The 24,945-nt window shown below is 46.1% G+C and overlaps 1 protein-coding gene across 1 annotated transcript in view; it reads right to left on the bottom strand.

Annotated features, from left to right (window-relative positions):
• Positions 1-1,023: 1,023 nt before the first annotated feature.
• Positions 1,024-24,945, bottom strand: part of adam12a (ADAM metallopeptidase domain 12a) — a 170,606-nt gene continuing 146,684 nt past the window's right edge. Inside the window, exons 16-23 of the mRNA XM_080789705.1 lie at positions 23,540-23,738; positions 20,027-20,104; positions 17,415-17,523; positions 15,321-15,456; positions 14,173-14,272; positions 11,419-11,751; positions 4,184-4,404; positions 1,024-3,500 (exon numbers count right to left, since the gene is read on the bottom strand). Coding sequence (XP_080645831.1) covers positions 3,431-3,500; positions 4,184-4,404; positions 11,419-11,751; positions 14,173-14,272; positions 15,321-15,456; positions 17,415-17,523; positions 20,027-20,104; positions 23,540-23,738 — 1,246 coding nt within the window. The 3' untranslated portion in view covers positions 1,024-3,430. The remainder of the gene's footprint in view (positions 3,501-4,183; positions 4,405-11,418; positions 11,752-14,172; positions 14,273-15,320; positions 15,457-17,414; positions 17,524-20,026; positions 20,105-23,539; positions 23,739-24,945) is intronic.

The raw sequence follows: 24,945 nt of genomic DNA, 5'->3' as shown, positions 1-24,945 counted from the left end.
TTCAACCATCTTTTTAACCAATATTTTGTATGATACATTGTCATTTACTATCAATGGCTAAAGCCTATGAGTAAAATGTTATTGCACTAAGGCAGTGATACTCAACCTCAGGCCCGCGGGCCACATCAGGCCCGCGGGACCATTATGACTGGCCCACCAATGAAAATCTAAAAAAAAGAAGAAAAAAAATCTGGAAAATGAAATAAAAATAAATAAATCTGAATGAAGTTATCTTTAATTACATTATTATAAGTAATACTATTAGAGTTGTACTATTACTCAAACGAAAATAAAAGCTTGGGGGGGGGGGGGGGGTAGATGCAATGCAAATGAAAGACATATACTGTGTATCCCTATTCCCTGACATAATTTTATAGCTAAACGGACAGAATTCTATTTTATTTGAATGATGAAACCCAGCTGCCATTAATAGTTGGAAATGGAAATTGCGGAAATGGTGGAAATGGAAATTGCGGAAATTGTAATTGCGGAAATGGTGGAAATGGAAATTGCGGAAATGCGGAAATGGAAATTGCGGTAATTGCGGAAATGGTGGAAATGGAAATTGCGGAAATTGCTCTTCACTTATAGCTATATCTATTTTCAGGTAGATTGTTTTATTTTACTCAGTCAGCCATATCACTACTCATTTTTTTTCATGAAAAAGGTCATAGCTGGGTAATCTATTTTCAGGCAAATTGTGTTTATTGTATTTTATTTTACTCAGCCATAACAATTTATTTTCTGTTAACCAACTTGCTGGCTGGCAATTGAAAGAGAGAAGTTATCAAGTATCATTAATGTCGTAATTTTATCTACTGGCCCCTGGCCCCTTGCCATTTTTGTAATGTGGCCCACAGGTAAATCTATTTGAGTATCCCTGCGTACAGAATTATTGTTCTTGCAGTCATACGATCACTGAATTGTCTATAAAAATTAAATGCAGTATATACTGATTTGCTTTTTCTTTCTTTACTGTTTTCATTGTGTTCAATCATTAAGTAAAATAAGACTCAGTGTTTATTAAAACAATTTTACTAATACTGCCAAAGAGTAAAAAAAAAAAAGTCATGTACAGACATGACGAAGAAAACCACACGATTTTCTTTACATTTGATGTATCAAACAATCATACAAAAATGCACTTTTACATGGAAATGTGTTCACCGGCACAGCTGACAACACAGCTGACGAGGACCATTATGGAACTGGACAATAACACTGGTGTAGCTATTGTTCTATCTACATACATGAACACATGGCATTGCAATAGCAAAGTAAACAATGTAAAAATTAGTGCATCGTTAAAAACGAAAAAAACAAAACTGTATCAAAAGTAACAATCACTCAACACCGAATTTCAGTTTCCGTAACTCATAGAGATACTAGATATGCGTCAAAAACCATGTCTGCTCACAGCCTAGGTATTTGTGTAGGTATGTGTGCGTAAAGGAAATGTTCTGTGTGAACAAATGTACGTGTACTGTACATAATACTGCTGCAAAAGAAAAGTAAAGTGATATTAAAGAGTAAATAAGATCTTCGCCACATGTAGATCTCTGTAATATGTATCCAACATGTAGAAAGGTTTGAAAGACTCATTTGGAGAGATGCTTAATTATAGCAAAGAAGAAAACGTGTAGGAAATGAATAACCGATGCACAAACGACTACAGTCATGTCAACTGTATAATGTGTAGGAAATTAATAAGTGCTGCAAACGACTACAGTCAAGTCTGACTGTATGTAGTCTAGGTCGGAGGCGAGTCATGTCCGTCCCGGGCCTGCACCGGATGAGCACTACACTTCATTTCATGGGCATTGACACATCTAGAATTGTTCCCTTGGCAGGTGAATCATCCCCTACTCAAAGAAGAGAATGCTAACCTTGTTAGTTCAATACAGGATATCCGCATTAAGACCCTCAAGTCAGGCTCTGTGTCCCGGGTGTCTTGGCTTCGGCCACCGGCTGCCTGTAAGGGTTTGGTTAGTGATGCTATGACTCAATCCCACTATTCCACAAAGGGCCCCCATCAGTCAGCCAGAAAGGATGACATCCAAAGCACACATGACCTTTTTAGCAGAGCAATATCTCAGAGTCTCTCCGAGGGATGAATGCTTGCTTGATCTCAACTCACAATGACTCTTGTTCAGTTCACACCCTCGTCCCTACATCCCTTAACTGGGGTTGGCTGGGTCTTGTTAAATGTACATATCAAAGCTCTGACAATTGCACTCTTACCCATAGACCGGTCTGTTGGTTACGCTGCCCCCTGCAGACAGGAGAGTCATGGTCAAAATCTGCAACCATTTCCCTGGTACAGTATAATCCAGTTAGTGTAAGTGTCAATGTAACACTGAGAAAGTAAAAATGGTACACTCAGAAACACTTTCAATATGTTATCCGTAATTTGGGCATGTCATGTTTTCAAAAATGTCAAACATAGCCAAGTGTCTCAAATTTGTGATGCAACCCATTGTGAACTGGTAGTTTGGCTATTTTTGTGCGACACCAGTGGAAGTACAAAATAGGACTCAACGGATACATCGACGGATTGTACTGTGTAACTAATTACTATGAAGTTAGCCGAGTAATATTGTTCACAATCATATTGCAGGACCTCTGTATTATATCACCAAGGCAGGCCTCTCTCCTCCTCTGGTCCTTTCAAGGCTTGCCAAAACTGTGTCGATCCAGAGAGCACGGCCCCTTTACAAAAGCTGTCATCGTCCATCAACTCTATTGGGCCTTAAATTAACTGTAAGTGGTCTTCTGAAAGCCAAACAGGGGGAGTTGAGCGAAGGCGCTGGACGCGAAGGGCCCGGGCCGTGCCTCCCCGAAACGGCAATCCTGCTTAGTACATTGCACAATGAGATTATCACAACATTATCATCATTTATCTGTGACGCCTCGGTATGTAACTCTCCTGTTACCATAACACACGTCGTCAGTTTTTCCCTTCATTATCATTCCAGTTACTTTCACTGATCACACAATTTCACAGATTTCAACAAGAAACCTTCATTGTTGTTGTTATTTCTCTGGCAGAAACAAACTGCAGGGCGAAGGCAAACATCTAAAGTTTAAAAAAAGAGAGAGAGAGAGGGGGGGGGAAAGACAACATCCCCAAGACGCTACCATGATGTAAAAGTGTCTGTCACAGTGCACTGTGTGGTAATAAATACAGAACATAAATACTTTACATGTACCTGAGCCCAGACTCATAGCACCATTCAGAGACAGAGCACCGAGGGGAGACCGCTCTCCTCTAACCTTTTTTCTTCTTCTTCATTTTCAAAAACTCACGAGAAGCCAACATCTTGTTAAGGGTTTTTTTTCTTCTTTTCCAGGAGTTTTCATAGTGCAAAAAATTGTAATGTCTTTATATCGCAATAAAATCCATGTCCCTTTCCAGGCAGCGAGCTCACTCTCAGCTGCTGTATTTGATGTTGGCGATTATACGAGGCTTTGGTAGTGTCGGGGGTTGCTTGGCACCCGGTCTGGAGGAGAGACGAGAGAAAGAAACCTTTTTTTAGTCTTTTTCAAAAAATGACAATGATCTCTTTGTCTGTAAAATACACAATCACGGTCGGGGGACACGTTCCATCTGTACATTTCATTCATCATGTTTGTTCTCTGTAAATGAAAGCCTTGTTCAAATACTTCATCGCATGACAGGATCGTGCAAACGTGGAGAGAATAGCCGATGTATAGCCCTGAAGTGATCTAAAGCAGTGGTTCTCAACCTGTGGGTTGGGACCCCCCCCACATGATTTTGGGGGTTCCCCAGATGACAATTTAAGGACTTTAAAGACCTTTTAACAACCAAGAAAGAAAGTACTGTATCAAAAGTACTCAACAAACTATACTTAGTATACTGTAACAACTGGTGAAACATTGGCCAAGTTATCAAATAATATAAGAAAGGTAAGAATTGTGGAAAATAGCAGATCTACAAGCTCAAAACACCACGCAATGCAAGGCGTTGTAGATCTGCAATTTTCACAATATTCATCTGTGGAATCGAGTCAAACAAAATGGAATGCCTCAACTCCTACATTCCAAATGCTTGTCAGGGAATTGGGGAGGGGTGGAACCTCAGTTCAAATTTTGGGGTGTCACCACCTGAACAAGTTGAGAACCGCTGATAGGGCAAACCAATGATGACGGCTGAGAGAGTCACCTGTTGTTGGGCTGCGGCAGCGGGCGGACGGGTCTGGGCACGCCGGGGACCATCATGGCCGCATGGCCGCTGACCGTAGACGGGCCTTGGACCACCGAGGGTCCGTGGCGGTCCCCGGCGGCACCCTGCAGCGCCGCAGAGGGGCTTCGTACCAGAGGAGAGCTCCGTCCCAGGGGGTCCGCAGGCAGGGGCTTCTGGGGAGGCAGGGGTTTCTCCAGCTCCTGGTCGGAAAGACGGACACACACACACACACACACACACACACACACACACACACACACACACACACACACACACACACACACACACAAACAGTGGTTCTCAAAAACTTTCTAAAATTGTACATTGTATCATTGCTTGGAGTCGGACCCCATCTGAAATTATTTTGTGCCGGGGACCTCCTTCTTTGGTCCGCAGACCCCCGTCTGAACGGGTTTTGTGATAGGGACCCCCATACAAGATTTGTGGTGTTCCTTTTTTGTGAGCTTGTACACAGGCTATTTTCAAATAGGGTTTTGTGGTTAAAGTGGGGTCCCCAGTAAGGAGACCCCACTTTGAGAAACACTAAGCCCTAAGAATAAAGACCCGAGAAGCGCCAGCAGGGGGCAGTCAAAGTCAACCCATCAGAGCGGCATTATGCTTGTTGTGTCCGCATCCCTCGGTCACCATGGCAGCAGCAGCAGCGCTGCCCACCGGACATGTGATGAGGAGAGATGTCATGTGGTTCTAATCTTCGCTGATGAGGTCATGGTAAACCCTACCTACTCTACTCTACATCTGGGCTGTGTCTCTCTCTCTCTCTCTCTCTCTCTCTCTCTCTCTTGTCCTTATTCTGCTCTGTTCTGTTCTTAGATCCACTATAGCCTCACTCCAACAATAAACAGTACACAGCAGAGGGTCTTCAACGTTTTCCAGGCCAAGGACCCCCTAGCTGAGAGAGAGAGAGAGATGAAGCCCCCCCCTGCCCACTACATATAAAATTGTGTTGCAGATTAAACGTTTTCATAGATTTCATAACATTGCTCCATAGACCTATTTGACAGCATCAATGTTGTACAAATGTATGTTTTTTGTTAGTTTTTTATACATTAGGTTCTCTATTAATTAACGTTAATGTGTAATTATCAGACAGTTGACCACTTAAAGCCTCAATACTTAAACTTGACCGTTGGCTCTGTGCTTGGTTAGCTCTGGTTTCCCTCTACACCAAACCTCTTTGATCTACAAGCTCACAAAGAATCCTAACACACACAGATTGGGAGGACCCCCTGTACTAGTAACTCTGTGGACCCGCTAGGTTTCCCGGACCCCCTGTTGAGGACCCCTGCAGTACAGTATGAAGGAGGAAAGGACATCCACAGTGTATACGAAGGTAGATACTGTAAGTTACAACATTGGAAAGCTTCTAGATTTGATTTGAGCACTCATAAAAATGTGATCGCATACATTGAAATTTGCACTCGCATGGAATATTCATATAGTACATGCTGCATGTAAATTGACTTGTGTCTGTCACAAAGAATTAACAATGCGTGTTGTGAAACTACACATGTGTGAATACTTTTTCCATGACTTCAAATAAAATGAAAGCACATCTATACTGTATATATGAGAGCTTGTACATTGTATTTGAGCACTCACTCACACGCATGAAATATTCATACACATGTAAATTGGCATATAGAAGTCACAGAGAGCCAACTATTCTTGTTGTGAAACTGTTGATCTACAAGACATTAATGTGTTTCCAGTGACTGGTGGTTTTTGTGCGACTTCAAACTGGGATTACGTCAGTGCGAGGAGTACTGGTTACAAGTTCAAATTTCACTTTGAGTGCTCAAATCAAATCTGCAAGCTCTCGACTTTTGCAACATAATCCATGTTGACAACATAATCGTCCTTTTCCATCTTTACATAATCCTTGTAGGAGCGAGGACGGAGGAGCTATAGGACAGAGTAGGATAAAGGACCTGAAACGCAGCCCTACATCTGGTCTCCATTCGTTCACCTCCTCCTCCTCCTCCTCTCGCAAGAGGCTGGAGAGAAGCCTCCTCAAACATCTCCCTACAGGACAGCAGCCAAGCGGCAGGACCTTGGGAGCTCTGACCAGTTATTTAAAATATCATTCCTTCCACGATCTCACGTCCGACGGTCCTTAACGCAATGTTTCTCTTCTAAACCCTGACGCTCCCCCGGGAGGCTTCTTTATGCCATCCATAAAGTGATTACGACCGGTCGTGCCTCCCCTTTGCATCCATGATGCCAAAAGCCATCAAGATATATACTCCTGCAGCACTTGCTAATAAATCATAACGTTCGCAGCCAGCCGCTTCTTGCGAGGCGGAAGGGGGAGCTCAGATCAATCCAAAAGCATCAGAGGCAACTATCAAATGGTGGTTTAGATGAAGGGCAGACAAATCAAAATATGAAGGGTCTATTAAGGTTAAGCGATGATGATGACGAATAGACATAAAACTCTAAATCTCGACTTCACCCGAGAGTAGCAAAGTCCATTTGACACAGTAAAATCCTGACGGTTTACTTAATTTCCATCTTTACCCTCTCAGAGTCAAACCAACCCTAGCGATCTTGCCGTGCAGTAAAATCACGCAAGTCCAAATGCACGTCTTCCTTTCCCTGTCCCAGAGACGGAGGAAGGACTTTTGGACGTAGGTAAAAGTAGCAATACCAAACAAAAATGCTTTGTAGGAACTAAACGTCCTGCATTTAAGTCAAAGTACAAAATATCTAACCTGACGCTGCCAGATCCAAAAAGCTTGCTACACAAATTTGTTTCACAGCTTATTTGGATCTGGGATCGCGGAAGCAAATTCGATGACGGGGCTGTTTTTTTCAAGATACATGGTAGATGATTGGATGGGAGCGTCTGTCTATCACCGTGTGGGCGTGCAAACACAACCAATCATATCGACGTGTCTATATACCGTCACATCCGCATCCCGCCTTTAGCTCACGCTGATTGGTTCGGTACGAAGCAGATCTGACTCAGGGCTCAACTCCGTCAGAGATCCCAGATGAGTGTTGTGTTGGGGAATATGTTTCCGCAATACCGCCCTCATCTGGCAGCGTCAGGTTACAAAATATCAGCATCAAATACTCAAAGTGAAAGTATGCAGAAATGCTCATTAGAGAATCATAAACATCTTATTGAACTAGAATTGTTGATCATTAACCACTTCATCCGTAATGTGTACTTATTACTGATCTACAAGTTGTACGCTTTGTAAATATGCTATTTTGGGAATATTTTTGAAGATGTCTGATTAACAATCCATGTTATCCATCTATAAATGTCTCTGTACGTCTGTAATCCACGTAACGCGGGAGCTGTTCTCCCCACGGACTTCAAATTCGACACACACGTTTCACTTCCACACCCCCGCGGGGAGTGGAAGGCCCGGTGTCGAGTCGGTCGGACCCACGGTTGTCCAGAACCGCCACAGAACTCCCCGGGCTCTGGACCTGATCACCTCTCTATATCTACATATATGGAACTGGTGTGTTCTGACATCTGCGTGCATTTGCATAGACTCCATATTTGGCCATTCGTGACAAATCACTCCATATATGGAGCATAAAAGGGACACAGACATAATAACTGGGTGGGGAATTCATTTCCAACTTGCATCGTTCCATGTAGGCCAGTGCCCAATGGGCAGGCACGTACCGCTCTAGTTTGATTAATTATTAAGTGCCTAAATCTGCAAACTAACTAGTAAAGCGGTTTAAATTAATTCAGTGCAGTGTTAAGTACAACATTTGCCTCCCAGGTGTAGTGGAGCTGATGTATCAAGTATCAAGAAATGTAGCCCTGGTACAGTGCTTACAGCGAGTCTCTCAATGACGCCCTGTGGAAGAGCCTTCCACAGCCCTCTAGTGATTTTCTCACTCCCGTGCAAGGCTTTACAATTCCCAGTAAGTAAACAAAACGACGTAACTACCCACCGACACAAAGCCTGCTAGACCTTGGTAAAAGTCCATTCTCGAAGCTGGGAAGCGTCTTAGGTCCCCAGCTTCTCTCTAAAATGCACTTTGAGCCATTTGAATACAGCAATGTACCGGACCGCCAACGCCAAGAATATTCTTTTCTACTATGGCATTTCCGGGGTTTGCCTGCGCCGATCATGGTTGGATTAATTTCATTTAATGACTAAAATAGTGCATTTAGAGAGAAGCTGGGGACCTGAGACGCTCCCCAGCTTCGATAATAGACTTTTAACCAAGGTCTAGCAGGCTTTGTGTCGGTGGGTAGTTACGTCGTTTTGTGTATTTGCTGGGAATTGTAAAGCCTCGCATGGGAGTGAGAAAATCACCAGAGGGAAGAGTGGAAGGCACTTCCACAGGGCGTCAGTGAGAGACTTGCTGTAAGCACTGGACCAAGGCTACAAGAAATGTAAATACTCGAGTAAAGTAAAAGCTGTATACCGTTAAAATTGAACTCAAGTATACAGCACTTGAGTAAACATACTTAGTTACTTTCCACCGCTGCCCAGAGCAGAGCCATGCATGGCCAACCCCGCTGGGAGCTGCCAAGCAGCTGCTATAGAGATACCAGCGCTGTCGGCTCCGATGCCAACGGGCACTGCTTTCAATTTCACACTCGCACATTAAAAGAGCGGTGCCTGAAAGGGGAAGAGACGCTTCCTCGTGAGAAATGAGCTTCTTCTCACGTGTTGTTCAAAGTGTCAACACGCTTTTCGATGTGTTTAAACCACCGCCACAACAACAACAACAACAACAACAACAACACAGACGTTTGATCAGAGCAAAGTTCTACTCAAAATGTCTTCAGCAAGCGATATTCCGACGCCTGCTGTCGTGCATTTCGAGAACACACAAGAGCACGTCTTATCGCGGGACGCCGAGTGCATGACACTCTATCCATCACGCTCGCTGACGTGTCGCATTTTTAGAATCACCACCCACTGGGCGTCAGCTGCGACCCTGACCGCTAATCTAGGGAGAAGAAGGGGAAAGTCATTAGCACTTTAACACCCACTTAATTAGGCTGATATTGGGTTGCGGCATTGCGCCTGACCTCCGCTCCCCCGCCCCGGTCGTATCGCTGCCATCCCTGGGGCAACACTATGATCCTCAGCATAATTAAAATCAAATCATCGAGGGCGAGAGGAGCTTTAGCGCCGACGCTCGCTGAGCACTTGACTCAATTTTCTCGCCTGTTTTTCTTTACTCTAATAACACTGTATCTCCGTCTCTTTTCCTTCCAGAGGGTCCGTTATGTCCCCTGTGTGGACGGGTCATACAGAGGGTCCGTGTCCCCTGTGAGGAGAGGTCATTACAGGATTAGAGGCAAATGAGGGCCTCAGAAGGATCATACCACCACCCAGGGACGCTTTAGTTTCCAATTCACCTCAACTCTGACTGACTTCGGTTCATTTTTTTTGCCGGCAACTACACTATAAGAACCTGATCGTTAATTTAACTCTGAAAGTGTCAAATATATCAAAATGGGGAGGGAGAGACAGAGCGAGAGACAGACAGAACGACGAGAAACGAGAAAGAGAGAGAGAGAGAGAGAGAGAGACAAAGAGAAAGAGAGACCTTTATTGATCATTAGGGAAATCGTTGTCATCGCAGCACCTCAGTAAGAAGTGAAACAAAGATTAATGTAAGGGTATGGAGAACAAGAGCAGAATAAGTTGTAAGTAAGACAAAAATAGGACAGCAAAATAATAATATGTTGTGTTTGCTTCAGGGACAGCAGGGTAATGTGAAGGACAAACACCAGCAGAGTAATGGACAGTGTGTGGCCATGTGGAATGACAAGTGCCTGAGTCGTCTCAAAGCCCCGGGGCTCAAGGCTCTCTCCCTGTGGCTCTCGGAGCAAATCTAAACAAAACAAGCTGTATTCAATCTGTATCCGTTCTTATACCGTTGCTGTCGCAAGGGCAGAAAAACCTCTTATCTCCACATTTTCTTTTCGTCAATTATTAGCGCCCTTACTTGGCCAAAACTGCAGAGTCACACCAAAGCACCAAAAATAGCAATCGACAATTGCTCGAAACTCGCTCGTTCCGAGCAATTGTAGATCTGCTACTTTTGGCTGGCTTTCTTATTAGAATCCTGAAAAGTAACAGCTCTGGACATATGAGGTTTGCACCAGACGGAAGACGATGCATCCATGTAGTTCTTACTCGTTACGTGTTACTTGCACTGAAGTACATACCGGTATACGTATACATGTATTTATGTGCACCATACAACACGTTCCATAATCCTGATACTAATCCGCCTATTTTAAGACGATGGGTTAAGAGGATCAAGCACAGTATGTACACATCTCCAGGTTGCTACTATGGCATGTTTTCTGCAGCTGAATATAATATCTTGGAAAGGATGAGGCCTAGATTAGAGGATGAGCTCTGGGCCAACTACACTATAGGCAGCTGGCCTGTTCCACTGCATGTTGGCATATCATGGCCATCATTAACCCATTCTGACCTGAGATCAGATTCATATGAGGTTTCCACTGGACACGCACTGGTCTGATTAACCCATTCTGACCTGAGATCAGATTCTAAAAATGTCAGTCGTTCTTCGATTTTTCAAAAATAGCAGACCTACAAGCTCGTAGCGCGCCACTCGGTGGCGCGCTATGAGCTTGTAGATCTGCTATTTTTCAGTAGCTTAAAGCATAACATGATGCTAACACCAAAATGGGTTCCCGTTCAGAATGGGTTAACGTTAGAAAATGTGTGTTGCCGATGTGTCTAACTCGTGGGCGGTGTAGCGCGCGCGCACACACACACACACACACACACACACACACACACACACAGCCCCTTCAGGACAGATTGCTGCATGCGTGTGTGACGTCAGACAGTCTTCTAAGGCCGATCTGAACGTAATGGGAGTCAAACTGATCATGGCTTTATACAAATATACAATATGCCTGGACAAAATAAGGTTTGACAGTGGTGATTCGAACTGGCAAGGTGTTATGAGACTAAGGTCTAACTGTCCCCACAGCTTAAATGAGCCATGACATGGTGGCACGCCAATCTGAAAGTGAAAAGAACATCACTTCCCAGGTTTGGCATTGTAGTCAGTAGGAATGATCCATATTGGCTTTATTACAATATCCGATTTTCCGATATTGTCCAGCTCGTGATTTCCAAATAAACAAGTATAAACCAGGCACACCCATCTCTGTAGTTGTTAGTCAATATCTGCCTAGGGGGCGCTCAACTCACCATGACCATCCTGCAGGAACCGTGGCGCGGCACCACCACGCTGCGGAACGACGACGCGCCCCGGGGCGGGACGCGGGCGCGCGGAGGGGGAGGGGCGGTCACCGCCGCCACCGCCGCCGCCCGGTCGGGAGGAGGAGGGGCCGGGGGCCTCGCCATCGAGCCCGCCACAGCGGCACCGGTGGAGAAGGACAGGGTGAGAGACAGCGGGACGACGGGGTGGTGGTGGACGACGCTGGGGGGACACTGGGGCAGCCGGCGCAGGTTGTGGGAGGGGCAGGGGGCCGGCGGTGGGGGCAGACGGCAGGCGTCACCGGGGACCCCTAGGTGAGGAGGCTGTGGACAGACGGAGAGGACAAGTCAGAGACGCTGTGGACAGACAGGGGGACAGAGAGGACAAGTCAGAGACGCTGTGGACAGACGGGAGACAGAGAGGATAAGTCAGAGACGCTGTGGACAGACGGGAGACAGAGAGGACAAGTCAGAGACGCTGTGGACAGACGGGAGACAGAGAGGACAAGTCAGAGACGCTGTGGACAGACGGGAGACAGAGAGGACAAGTCAGAGACGCTGTGGACAGACAGGAGACAGAGAGGACAAGTCAGAGACGCTGTGGACAGACAAGGGGACAGAGAGGACAAGTCAGAGACGCTGTGGACAGACAGGAGACAGAGACGCTGTGGGAGGACGGGAGAGACACAGCGACCAGTCAGAGAGGATGAAACACACACTCCACCACCCCGCCTTGTCTGTTTCGCATCAGCCGCAGTCGTGTTAACCTCCTCCCCTCTCTCAGCGCCTTCCTTCCCTTTTCCGAGCTGGCTGTCGGGGGCGCATAAATCAAGTGCTCCTGGCGGTCCACTCTCTCTCTCCCTCCCTACTCCCTAGGTGCTGCTCAGGTAGCGTATCACACGCACACACACACTCACACACACACTCACACACACACACACACACACACACACGCACACACACACCTCCCTCACCTTGCGCATCAAAGGCTGCCACGAGCACCACGAGTCTGCTCTGTGGTCAGGCAGACAACCCCACGCACGCACACACGCACGCATATGGGCAGAGCTAACGGCGCAGAACACGGGCCAAAATGTGAGTCTGCTTGTTATTCAACACTTGGCCAGACTTGTACTGTGTATGTGCGCTCAACAATGTACACCCAGTACATACACATACTCACGCACACACACACACACACACACACACACACATGAACACGCACGCACACTGTACCGATTTAACACAGCTCCTGACAACTGGAAAATGACCTCACCTGCACTCCGCTTACATCAAACAGTCTGACATGGTTTCTCTTCTTACCGTACAGCGTCCCAACGAGAAGCACATGCTGCCATAACTAAAGAACACCAATCCCCCCCCTTCCCCCCCCCCCCCCGTAATGTACAACAGCAGACACAGCGTGTCTGGGGCGGCAGCAGCGGCGGTGCGCGTGCCAGCCTGCCAGAACGCAAAGACATGTCAAAATCAAACCTCATCTCCTCCTCCCGCACGGCTGTGTTTATTCGAACCCATGTTTCAAAATGGATCACAGGCCCCCCCCATCATTGTTACGATGAAGCCAGGCAATCACTGCGTCGTTAAGGCAACGTGGCTTAGACATTCTGTACGGAGCAGGGGCAAGAGAGGTTGCCGCCGTGTTTCTCAATTATCCGCGAGCCGGTGGTTGGACTCCGTAACGAGAATGGACAGACAGCCGCATGCGATGCATCAACATTCCCCGCGTGTGAGACACGCGTCAGGATAAATCAATTCCTGCCACCTAAACAGGGCTGCTCTCTCTCTCTCTCTCTCTCTCTCTCTAATGACAAGAAATGTATGGACGTGTCATGGCGTGCCACGGTGTTGTTGCCTTCACCGCCTGCCGGCTGCCATTATCACGGCCTCCGCAGCATGCGTTGGCCACGCAGGGCGCGGCGGCCTTAATTGGATTTGAATGAGCTGCCGTTTGTGTGAAAACAACATGCCACTCTCTGGGAGAGAATGATTTAGCATTTTTGAGAGAGAAAGAGACAGAGAGAGAGAGAGAGAGAGAGAGAGAGAGAGAGAGAGAGAGAGAGAGAGAGCTGTATGCATGCATGTCTATTATACTGTACAGGCAGGATGAGCTTTAAATACATCAGTGGTGGGAGACAGTATGTTTTACATACAGTACCGTAAGTGAAAGTATCAATACTGCAATGTAGAAACTAACACTCCGTTACGTTAAGTAAGTACAAGTCTGGTATGTTAAAATGTACTAACCAACTGTACATGCAAAAGTGTTGGCAAACAAATGTACAATGTACAAAAAGTAAAAGTACTCGTTATTCTTTAATTCTTGATTACATATTTATGTATACATTGCAGTATTGATTTTTTTTCTCCTTTATTTACCGTGGGGCAGTAGCTGAGCACATAGAAACACCCAGACAGACACACACATTAAAACCTGGGAGCTGACCAGTACAACCACAGTCTTATATATATACTGTTGGCCACTAAGCAGCTCCACTGGAGCAGTTGGGGGTTCTTGGGAGTGCCTTGCTCAAGGGCACTTCAGCGGTGTTAGGTCTGTGATGACCAATCACTTCCTGACCCAGATTTTTCCTGCCCGTCCGGGGGAATCAAACTTGCAACCTTTCGGCAAGGTAAGGTAATAATGTTGTACCTTTTCCACCACTGTCATTTTATATATATTTTGTGTGTGTGTGTGTGTGTGTGTGTGTGTGTGTGTGTGTTAACCTTGAAAATTGCTCCGTGAGGCAGTGGTGGGCTTCTGCACACTGACTGTTGTGGGTTAGGAGGACTGGAGGGTCGGCTTGGGCCTCCACCACTCACTGACCTGTATGAAGACATCACATGAGTACACAATGTGGGGGTTTGTTTAGGGACACTTCAACGTGTGTTACGGGGCACAACAGGTGACCTTTTGAATCTCTACCGACTATTACTAAGCCTGTCGTTTTCAACACAACCTTCCCCCCCCCCCCCCCCCAAGGCCCCAACATGACAAAGGCATTTCAGAAAATGCTGTAAGGTGGCTGTTTTTCGTGTTTTTTTTACGTGCTTGCTTTCATGGTAGAATTTTTCAGGGTGCATCACAAGTCAAGGCAGCAGCACATCTCTCTTCCATGGGCCATAGACCGTAAGGTAAATGGTGCATTTATACTGTATAGCGCCTTTATCCAAGGCGCTTTACAGAGATTGTGCATTACATTCACAGACACACACATTCATACACCGATGGCAGATGACAGGCAACGGCTAACTGCTAAATCCCCAAACAGTGTTGTGGCAGGGGGCGGGATCAAGGTGTCTGTGAGTGGGGTGACAGGGCTGGCTTTGCCATGAAGCTCACAGGCGCACCTGCAGCAGATTGTGGCAATTAAATGAAGGACAGCTGCTGTGTATATAAGGAAGCTAATGTGCTTGTGTTCTCTGTTGCAGTGAGAGGCTGGGTCCAGAGAGAGCCACACAAAACTCCACATTCCTGCCTGTTATAGTTGTATGTTTAATGTCACACGGTGACTGTTTAGTTCATGTATAGGATTAGTATAGGATTCACATTGAGGACACTCTGTGACTTGTTACATTTTAGTTTTGGCTCCTGTTGATGACTGAGATAGTTTGTTTGTTGACCAATTCCCTGGCTTAAGAGGAATAAACAGCCTACTTGAGAACAACTGCCTGTGTCGTGTCCTTCCGTGCCCTGGGTTGTGACCTGCTTGGTCACAAGTGTATTTAAAAAAAGATCGAACGAAAATGGAGCTTTATAAGTGGTTAAAGAGCTCAGAGAACAACAGGTGTTGGTGGTTAAAGAGCTCAGAGAACAACAGGTGTTGGTGGTTAAAGAGCTCAGAGAACAACAGGTGTTGGTGGTTAAACATCACCTGAGCTTCTCCATGGTGTTGTTCTTGTTGGAGAGGAGCACGCCCAGCAGGCTCTTCCTCTTGATGCAGAAGAACAGCCCAGCAGCCAGGAAGCTGAGGAGAGCCACCAGGATGCCCACCGTCACACCGCCATGGTCTGCACGCACACGCACACACGCACGCAGGCACACGCACGAACACACACCACGTTATTTACAATGTAGGAATTTACAACAGTGATTCCCAACCCTTTTAATTTCAAGGACACCGATGTTCATATGTACCCCCGCCCCCACTCATCTGATATCATTTGCAATCTCGGGGACTGCAATTTACATACAGTAGTAAAATCCTCTGTTTTGATTTTGACAGTGACGCATAGGGTGACCAGATGTCCCTCTTTGCGTGGGACAGTCCCTCATTTCCAAGACTTTTCAGGCGTCCCACAAATTGAGACCCTGTCCCACATTGTGACTGACAGTCAGTGTTCAAATACCCTAATAGTTAGTCCCCTAATAGTTGGCCTTCTGTTGTAAAGTTCCCTCATTGTCTCTTCCTGCAAGATGTGGTTTTAAGCCTGTTAAAATAGCATACAAATAAAAATAAAGCATGATTTAAAAAAAAAAAGTGAGACACCAGAGGAGTTTATAAATGATAGCCAATAGGCCTATATGGTCGAATATGACATCAAGGCATTTCATAGCAACTCAAGCAGTAAGTTGCTAATCCCCGTCCCCCCATCCCACTTGTCCCACACAAGCGATACTTCTGTCCCTCAAATGAGCAGTTTGGATCTGGTCACCCTAGTGACGCAATGGGCCGGGAGTACAAAGAAAACCAAGTTGCAGGTGAACATCAAACCAAGCATTTTTCCTAAACAACATTGTTAGCAGAAGAAGAACACGTATAATAAGGAAAGAGGAAAACGCTGGTCTATTGTGGTCAGGCTGTTTAAAAGGTAGACAAAATGTTCTTTGAAGTGCTCTTTGAAGGAATGAATACATAAATAAATAAACAAATAAATACATCATGTGTACTGTAGCCTTCATATACAAACAGATGGTTTGTACATCCCGCCCCGAAGCAGTGCCACTACTGTCTCTGCTTTCGTCCTTTATTTAATACTCAATACAACAAACAACCATCGTCTGTTGTTTTCTCTGGTACTTTGGCCAGAAATCCCCAGAAAATCTTTCAGCAATGTTTCTGTTGTTGTTTTTCTCAATGCATCACTAGATTAACATAACACATGTTTCTGCTCTGTATATGAAAGCAAGTGCATAAGAAGTAGATGATCAGCCCTAGTTGAATGAATAACAAACAAATGCAATGTGTCCCTAAGACGAGTGGTTCTCAAAGAATGAATCACTTTAACTTTAATTTGATTCAAGCTCACACAACGTGTCACGATGCAAACATTGTGAGCTTCTAGATCTGCAATCTTTGAGCCATTTTGAAAAGCATTGACAAGCCATAGTAATTGTGGAAACATTTTGAATTTCTTCAATACAAATCTTCTCATTTACACTGGCAGACAAATCTAGCCTGAATCAGATCTGTGCCACATCGAGATTGAAATCCGATTGGTTTAAATGAGTCCAACATGTCACATGACTCATTTAAACAAATCAGATTCCAGTCTGGATGTGGCTCAGATCTGATTCAGGCTGGATTTGGCTGCCAGTGTAAACGGGGCCTTATAGGAGCCCCTGGCCCCCTCAGCTGTAAACAGGGCCTTATAGGAGCCCCTGGCCCCCTCAGCTGTAAACGGGGCCTCATAGGAGCCCCCTCAGCTGCGAGTCTGCGCGGCCAAATACACATCAATTTTGGGGTCTTTGACATGAACATGTTTGAGAAGCAGCCGTGCACACAGACTGTGGACCAGTGACCTATACGCGCAGTACGCGCTGTGTGTAGGGCAACACGCCGAGGGGGGCAACAAAATGTGCCAAAACAATTTTCTCTGCGGCTCTGCCTCAGAGAAAACAGTGAAAATAGCCGATCTGCATGAGGAATAGCAGCACTCTCGTCGGGAGGGGGGCAACACAAATATCCTACGAGTAGGGCAACCAAATGGTCAGCTACGGCCCTGCTGTGGACAGATGGGAGAGTTACCTGCAAATCTCACCGGGCCGCTGTCCACGCTACCCCCGAAACCTGCGTTGTCACAGAACGGAGGGGCCCAGTGGGCCTCGCAGTGACAGTTGTTGTTGTTGTTGCACACCTGCATTATCCAGGAGGAGGAGCAGGAGGAGGAGGAGGAGGAGGAGGTGGAGGAGGGGGAGCAGGAGGAGGAGGAGGCGGCGGAGAAGCAAAGGAAGAAGAGTATTAATACAAAACATACATTAATCACTTAAGTGCCATTTTTATTCTTTCGCTATTTGAAAATAGCAGATCTACCAGCTCACTACATGTCGCAGTTGCGACATGTTTTGTGAGTTTGTAGATCTGTGGTTTTCGAAAAAGGTTGGACAAAATGCGGTAAGTTTAACATAGTTCTGTAATGCCGGGGCTCCACTGGGCACTTCTCCGTCGCGTGCGTCAAAAAATTAACCGGGGCAATTTTAATGCAGCCACGCAACGCGGGCAGTGGAGCCACCCTTCATTGATTAAAAAGGGAACATTCCCTGACGGTGACGGAGACGCGACGCTGACGTGCCCGGTGGAGCCCCGGTGTAACGTGTAACACCTTTGTACTTTTACGTAAGTAACATTTGAATATAGGCCTTTTATTTCTCATATTGTTGTATATAACTTACTACTTTTACTTGTTAAAAATGTGAGTTAGGCTATGCTCCACTCATTGTGCAGGGCGGGCGGTACGCGTGTAAAAGCGGTTGGGTCCTAAATGCCCTCTGTGTAACGGTCCCCACACCGCCAGCACCACAACACAGCAGCGCATACATACTGTATATAGTTAACAGGTGACAAAAGCGTGGGCGAGTGGACTTTACGAGCGTTGGCTCTCAGTCCTCCAGACCTCGGTGAATGACGTCGCCGCCGCCGCTAACAGATACAGATGTCTGAACATGCTCCATTTACCACTGAGACGTCACCCTCCACTATGTCACCCCACCGTCGCCTGCATGGGTCACCAGAGCACACGCTTTCCCTTCACCCTACACCTCTCTCTCTGTGTCTACTCTCCCCCTCTCTCTGTGCTCTCTCTCTCCAAACACTCTCACTCCCCCTCCTCCCTCTCTGTCTCTCCACCCCTCTCTCTCTCTCTCTCTCTCTCTCTCTCTCTCACCTTCCTGCTCCATATAAGGGCGGAGTGGTGAGGGGTCCAGTGGGGTTCTCTGGTGTGGTAATAGTGAACAGCTGTGGGCTGCTCTTTGAAAGGTACGACATCTTGATCTGATCGATGTGGCGGGTGGTGGGGGGGGGGGGGGGTTGTCTGGGTCAGCATGCTTCTATGTCTGTGAATGAGCCATGGCTCCTGGATGTACAACTCAGTGGTCCTCCAACCATTTCATTTCAAGGTCCCCCCATGACTCTGAGACCGTTGCAAATGGACACTCTCTCTCTCTCGGCAGTGTTGGTCAGACACAGCGCTGCTGAGTGGAGGGGCGGCACCTGCCGGAGAAGGCGGGGGAGATTATGACACTCCACAGGCGCCGCAACTGGCGATAACAGCCGTGGGCGGCAGTGTACCGTGGCTCTGTGACATGCGTTGTTGGTAGGACACATGCGTTGTTGGTAGGACACATGCGTTGTTGGTAGGACACATGCGTTGTTGGTAGGACACATGCGTTGTTGGTAGGACACATGCGCTGTTGGTAGGACACATGCGTTGTTGGCAGGACACATGCGTGGCTGGTTAAAATTAGTTTTAGATGTGCAACACCGGCACTCTCAGCCAAATATGAATCACCTTGAACAATTGATCAGCCGTGGTCCAAAGACGCTAGACGGGTGGCATTTCATCAAAAAATAAGTGAAATATGAAAATCCAATACTTCAAATCACACAAAGTCAAACAAGCGTGTCTCTGCCGCTGCCAGCCGGGGGCTTCTTGGCCAAAAATACAGCCTCGCTTTCACATTTCTTCTGCCGGGAGTTTTGGGACAAGGACGACCGCCTGGGAGTCAAAGTATGATGAATGGCACTTAGAGCCGAACATAAATGAAGCCATTATGTCTAATTGATTGAACCTTTCAGTGGCTGTGGATGATTGATGGCCCAACGGTATACCCATACCCGCCGTATGCTGGGCGTTGTGAACACTCTCTCCACCCCAGTGAGCCCCAAAGTACAGAAGGCACAGTGAGCAAATAGCTGCAGCAGGTGGGGACTGTTAACCCATTCTGACCGGGAACCCGTTTTGGTGTTGGCATCATGTTATGCTTTAGCTATTGAAAAATAGCAGATCTACAAGCTCATAGCGCGCCACCGAGTGGCGCGCTACGAGCTTGTAGGTCTGCTATTTTTGAAAAATCGATGACTCGACTGACATTTTTTAGAATCTGATCTCAGGTCAGAATGGGTTAATCAGACCAGTGTGTGTCCAGTGGAAACCTCGTATGAATCTGATCTCAGGTCAGAATGGGTTAAGCGGAAGCTTAGAGTTATACTTATGGGCGCGGGACCAAAGAACTGCCGATCTACCGAGCTCACATCGCGCTGTGAGCTTGTTTTGCGATGCACGACGACACCGCCTTGGCGATCGGGTCAGGAAATCCAGAGGTTATCAGATCAATTGGATATGCATGTGTACTACTACTCACCCCTCGACTGCTGCATTTCGCCGAGCAGTCGTGCACGCCGAAAACGCTGACATTCTGGCACTGTCGGTTCAGGCACATCTACGACGGGGGGGAGAAGACGTGAAACGTTATCGGTGCGTGCTCCAGGGATGGGGTCATTAAGGATGGTTACGATTATGGCGAGAGAAATAATCATGGTTTTTAAGAATTTATTCCACAACACTATGTACACAGCATGAAATCACATCACATGAGCATCTGTAATTGAGATTTTTTTTTATAATATTCTCCCCACAAATAATACAATAGACAATACCACAGACAGTACCACAGACGAAAAACTGTCCAAGTCCAAATTTCATTCTGACCCCTACACGAAAAGGCCTCGTTGTCCTGACCCCTTTATCCATCATTTATACATTATGGATAAATAGTGTGGACTTAAACTGTTTTTCGTCTGGGGCATTCAAGACAATTACTATCCAAATAGTACATAGAACATAAAAAATAAACAATAAACCAAAAGTATGTCTCTTTGGAAGTAATTAAATCTTTAAACACCCATGTCTGTCTACAAAATCGTATTTCCACTTGTTTTTTGGGGAGTTTTTCCTCTTAGTAAAGATGAAGTTAATAGTCCCAAATCCAGCAGTTCACAGAGGGTTTGCGACGGAACATCTTACAGACTTTGATCTGAAGGGATATAAAAGGGAGAGCCTATGAGCCTTCTGCTAATGAATCACTGACTGTCCCCTTCAGCCTGGAAACCGCCTGGCCGTGGAATACGGGACATTACCATGTTTTAAGTATTTTTCAAGTCATTTACAAGTTGTTTGGTGGTGTGGATCAGGGACTCCTTGAAGGCAACCCACCAAAATAACTCCACGCTGGGAAGCGAAGGTTTCGGCGAGAGTGTGCAAGAAATAGAATAATTTAACCACTTGAACCCCAATTAAGGCATTCCATATTTTGTGGGGAACATATCTGTGCTCACACATAGAGCACGTACATATAGGCCACAATTATTACATAATTGCCTAATCAGGATAATTTTAGATAATCACAATTATCTTTGCATCGTCTTAATCACAAACAATTTCCATGTTGAAAAATGTTCATACATTTTCAAACATTTTCCAAAACAGCAGAAATAGCAGATCTAGCTTACTGGTTTTTTTTAAGTATAAAATCATACAATTTGTCTGTAATTTCTTTGTATATTTAAAATATTTGTCATAATACGGCCTTGTGCAATTCGTGTTATGAAGCCTAAAAACCAAACCGAAATTTAATTTGAAGCCATATGTTCCAATGCTCAACGCCAAAAAACACAATTAAATTGTTAATCACAATCATTGCGTGACAATAAATCATCAAATTTGCAATGGTGACAGCCCCAACAACACAACGACGTGAATGTTGTGAGAGCCTGTAGATATTTTTTCGACGAATGGAGGTCAGGACAACAGATGTTCAGGGGAAGGAGAACTACACTTTTACCCCGCCCTACGCCCAAATCACGGGCACTACGGTACTTAACCCATTCTGACCGGGCACCGACTGACATTTTTAGAATCTGATCTCAGGTCAGAATGGGTTAATCAGACCAGTGTGTGTCCAGTGGAAACCTCGTATGAATCTGATCTCAGGTCAGAATGGGTTAATCAGACCAGTGTGTGTCCAGTGGAAACCTCGTATGAATCTGATCTCAGGTCAGAATGGGTTCATCAGACCAGTGGGTGTCCAGTGGAAACCTCGTATGAATCTGATCTCAGGTCAGAATGGGTTAAACCCTGCCGAACCACCCAGAAGCCTCTATGCTTCACGCGTTGCACACACGCCACTTCCCTACAGGCTTCTCGCATCACACCTCCACCCCATTCACCTCCACAGTTACTCTTTTTCCTGCTCCCCTCCTTCTCAATTCCTATAGAGGGTATGCGTGTGACCTCATCGTACCTGGAAGTTATGCGGGAACGCCCACTGAGTGGCAAAAAACTACTTTCTGGCCTTGACAGCCCATTCATCCAAACAGAAAAGTCCTGTCTGATTGCATTAAACAATGTTTAACTCACCAACACTGCAGCTGTACGAAAAGCTTGAGTTATCCTCTTTCTATCTGCAAAGTTTTTGTTTCATAAAAATCCACCATAGAAACGTAATGATCTACTTTCTGTCGAGAAATGCCCTGCATTTGATTTATTTTATTTAAGTGTCAGAGTTTGGAAGTGCTTGTTTCTCAATAACACAACATTTTGCTGCCTCCTGCATTATGTTTCTAAATGTCACATAATTTATGTGACATTTAGAAACAGGTGGTACGGCAGGACAGTTGAGTGATTTCCAACAAGCACTTGATCCAAACTCCAACACTCCATGCTGCTCAATGTCTTGCCACTCAGTCTAGATGAGGGGGGCGTGTCCATGCATGTGCATGCTCTCTATTCAAAGAGGGCACGAGAACACATTTACATCGCTAAAGTGGAACAAAACGATCAAAACAAAACTCTCCGTTCTCTCCTATACTCTCTGTCTCCCTCTACCACGTCTCAGGTTCCTGCTGGGCGTCCCCGTCCAGTCCGCACGAAGCCGTGCCGACGATGCAAACGACCTCCTCCCTAAATACTTGTGGGTCAGCATGCAACCCTCCCGGGAACCTACGCCCCCCCTTCCCCTCATCCATTATTTTTTGATTCAATAAACATCTTCAACCTCTCTCAAAGGTGTGGTTCTTGACTCGTGAAAGAGATGTAGTGTAGAAGGGAAACATCGGTGCAAGTACAATTGCAATTCAGGTAATTTTTTTCTAAGAACAGGGTTTATGTATTATGTAAGTGTATATGTACAGTATGTATTATGTAAGTGATAAAAAAGAGACAGCTGAGGGCAGAGGCCGGAGTGTGCTGGAGGGTTGGAGGCTTCCAGAAGAACCCAACCAGACTAATGAGGTTGATGATGACCGTATCGACGAGCGATCAGGTCCAACTCCTCCATAAGCCTGACTAATGATGTCCAGCAGGCATCTGTGGAACATTCAGTACAACATACTGTACAGAGTGTCTGTGTACTGCCATGCCAAGGCAGCCTGCAGGCCCATCCTGGATTAATACACTGACGAACACACATCTTAGTCCCAGTCTGATGTCACTCCACACCGCCATCGTTTTTCCACCGTCACTGCCCAGGGTTTGGCCAACACGACACACTTTCACCGACATTCTTTAAAAGTCATACTGTGTAACTCTTTTTTGAGAGGCGCCATGAGCCCCTCCAACGCCTGGCTTTGTGTGTGGCATCATGTGGCAGTCAAGTCTAGGACGTATTGTGTGTGCCCCAATCCCCCCCCCACCCCATGTCGTCATGTGGCAGCCGAGGTCTATGACGTATTGCGTGTGAAAAAGATTTAACAACACATCCTTGGCAGAACATATTTTTGTGGCCCAATACATACCAATTCGGGCGCCGTTGGCGTGACAATGTTAGAGAAGCACTGGTCCAAGGCTAAGCCCATTAAGCTGATATGAGGGGACTCACCCGGCCGTCTCCACACTTGGTACCGGTCAGCACCAGGCCGGGGTCGGGCATGTCGTCGCCGAGGTAGACGTGGGTCCCTCGGCACAGGATGCGCCCCCCTTCCTGCAAGGGGATGTTTGTTTCTATGGAGACGGCGTTGGTGCCGATCACGGGCCGGTTGGCCCCGCCTTGACACTGGATTTTTCCGCACTTGGCGTCTCTGAGAACACAAACAGAAAAGGGAACCAAAACAACAGCAACGTGTTAATAGAATGACTGACACTGTTTAGGAGGATAATACCTCGCTGTGACACAAACAGGACATAATGACAACAGCGACAATAGCAACGTGTCCATAGAAGAGAACAACACCTGACTGTTTTGCCCCAAATTAGGGGCAGATTGTTTTGTGTTCTGCTCGTGGCATAGTCTGAAGAACACAGGGTTACATTGTGGCCTCAAGGGGGGCCTCCAGGGGGTATGCAGTATGTCTTTGCTGCCTGTCGGGGGAAGAAACCTACTATCTCTATCCATATTTTAACTTTAACTGTGTGTTTGTTTTTTTTCCTCCATAAATTAACGCCCTACTTGATTATACAACCAGACAGTGGCCTTGTGGTTAGAGTGTCCGCCCTGAAACTGGGAGGTCGAGGTTCGATCCCCGGCCAGGTCATACCAAAGACTGTAAAAATGGGACCCAATGCCTCCCTACTTGGCACTCAGCATCAAAGGGTTGGATTGGGATTGGGGGGTCAAATCTACTAATCAAATGATTCCCGAGCGCGGCACGGCTGCAGCTCACCGCTCCTTGGTTGCGGCTCACTGCTCCAAGAGATGGATGGGTCAAATGCGGAGAACAAATTTCACTGCAGTAACGTGTGTGACAAATCGTATGACTTTGACTTTGATTATCCCATTCTGACCGGGAACCCATTTTGGTGTTAGCATTATGTTATGCTTTAGCTATTGAAAAATAGCAGATCTACAAGCTCATAGCGCGCCACCGAGTGGCGCGCTACGAGCTTGTAGGTCTGCTATTTTTGAAAAATCGAATAGCGACTGACATTTTTAGAATCTGATCTCAGGTCAGAATGGGTTCATCAGACCAGTGTGTGTCCAGTGGAAACCTCGTACGAATCTGATCTCAGGTCAGAATGGGTTAAACTAGTAGTACAGCGTCACACTGAAGCATCAAATGTAACAGCAACCGGGAATCTGCTACTTTTTTTACTTCTTTTTGAATTATTTGAATCCTGAAAAGTGACAGTTTGGGACATAATGAGGTTTCCATCCAACCGTATACATCCTGTCATTATTCAATCTTTAAAAAAAATGGTAAAAAAAACCAAACAAAACCCAACAACAACTATAAGCAAACAGTGTCGCATTGTGTGAGCTTCTAGATCAGCTCATTTAATTAATTTATT

Source organism: Protomyctophum bolini (genome assembly GCF_963924005.1).
Source record: "Protomyctophum bolini genome assembly, chromosome: 18".
Lineage (NCBI taxonomy): Eukaryota > Metazoa > Chordata > Actinopteri > Myctophiformes > Myctophidae > Protomyctophum > Protomyctophum bolini.
The sequence above is the reverse complement of the archived record's forward strand: the minus strand, read 5'-3'. Positions and strand labels throughout refer to the sequence as shown.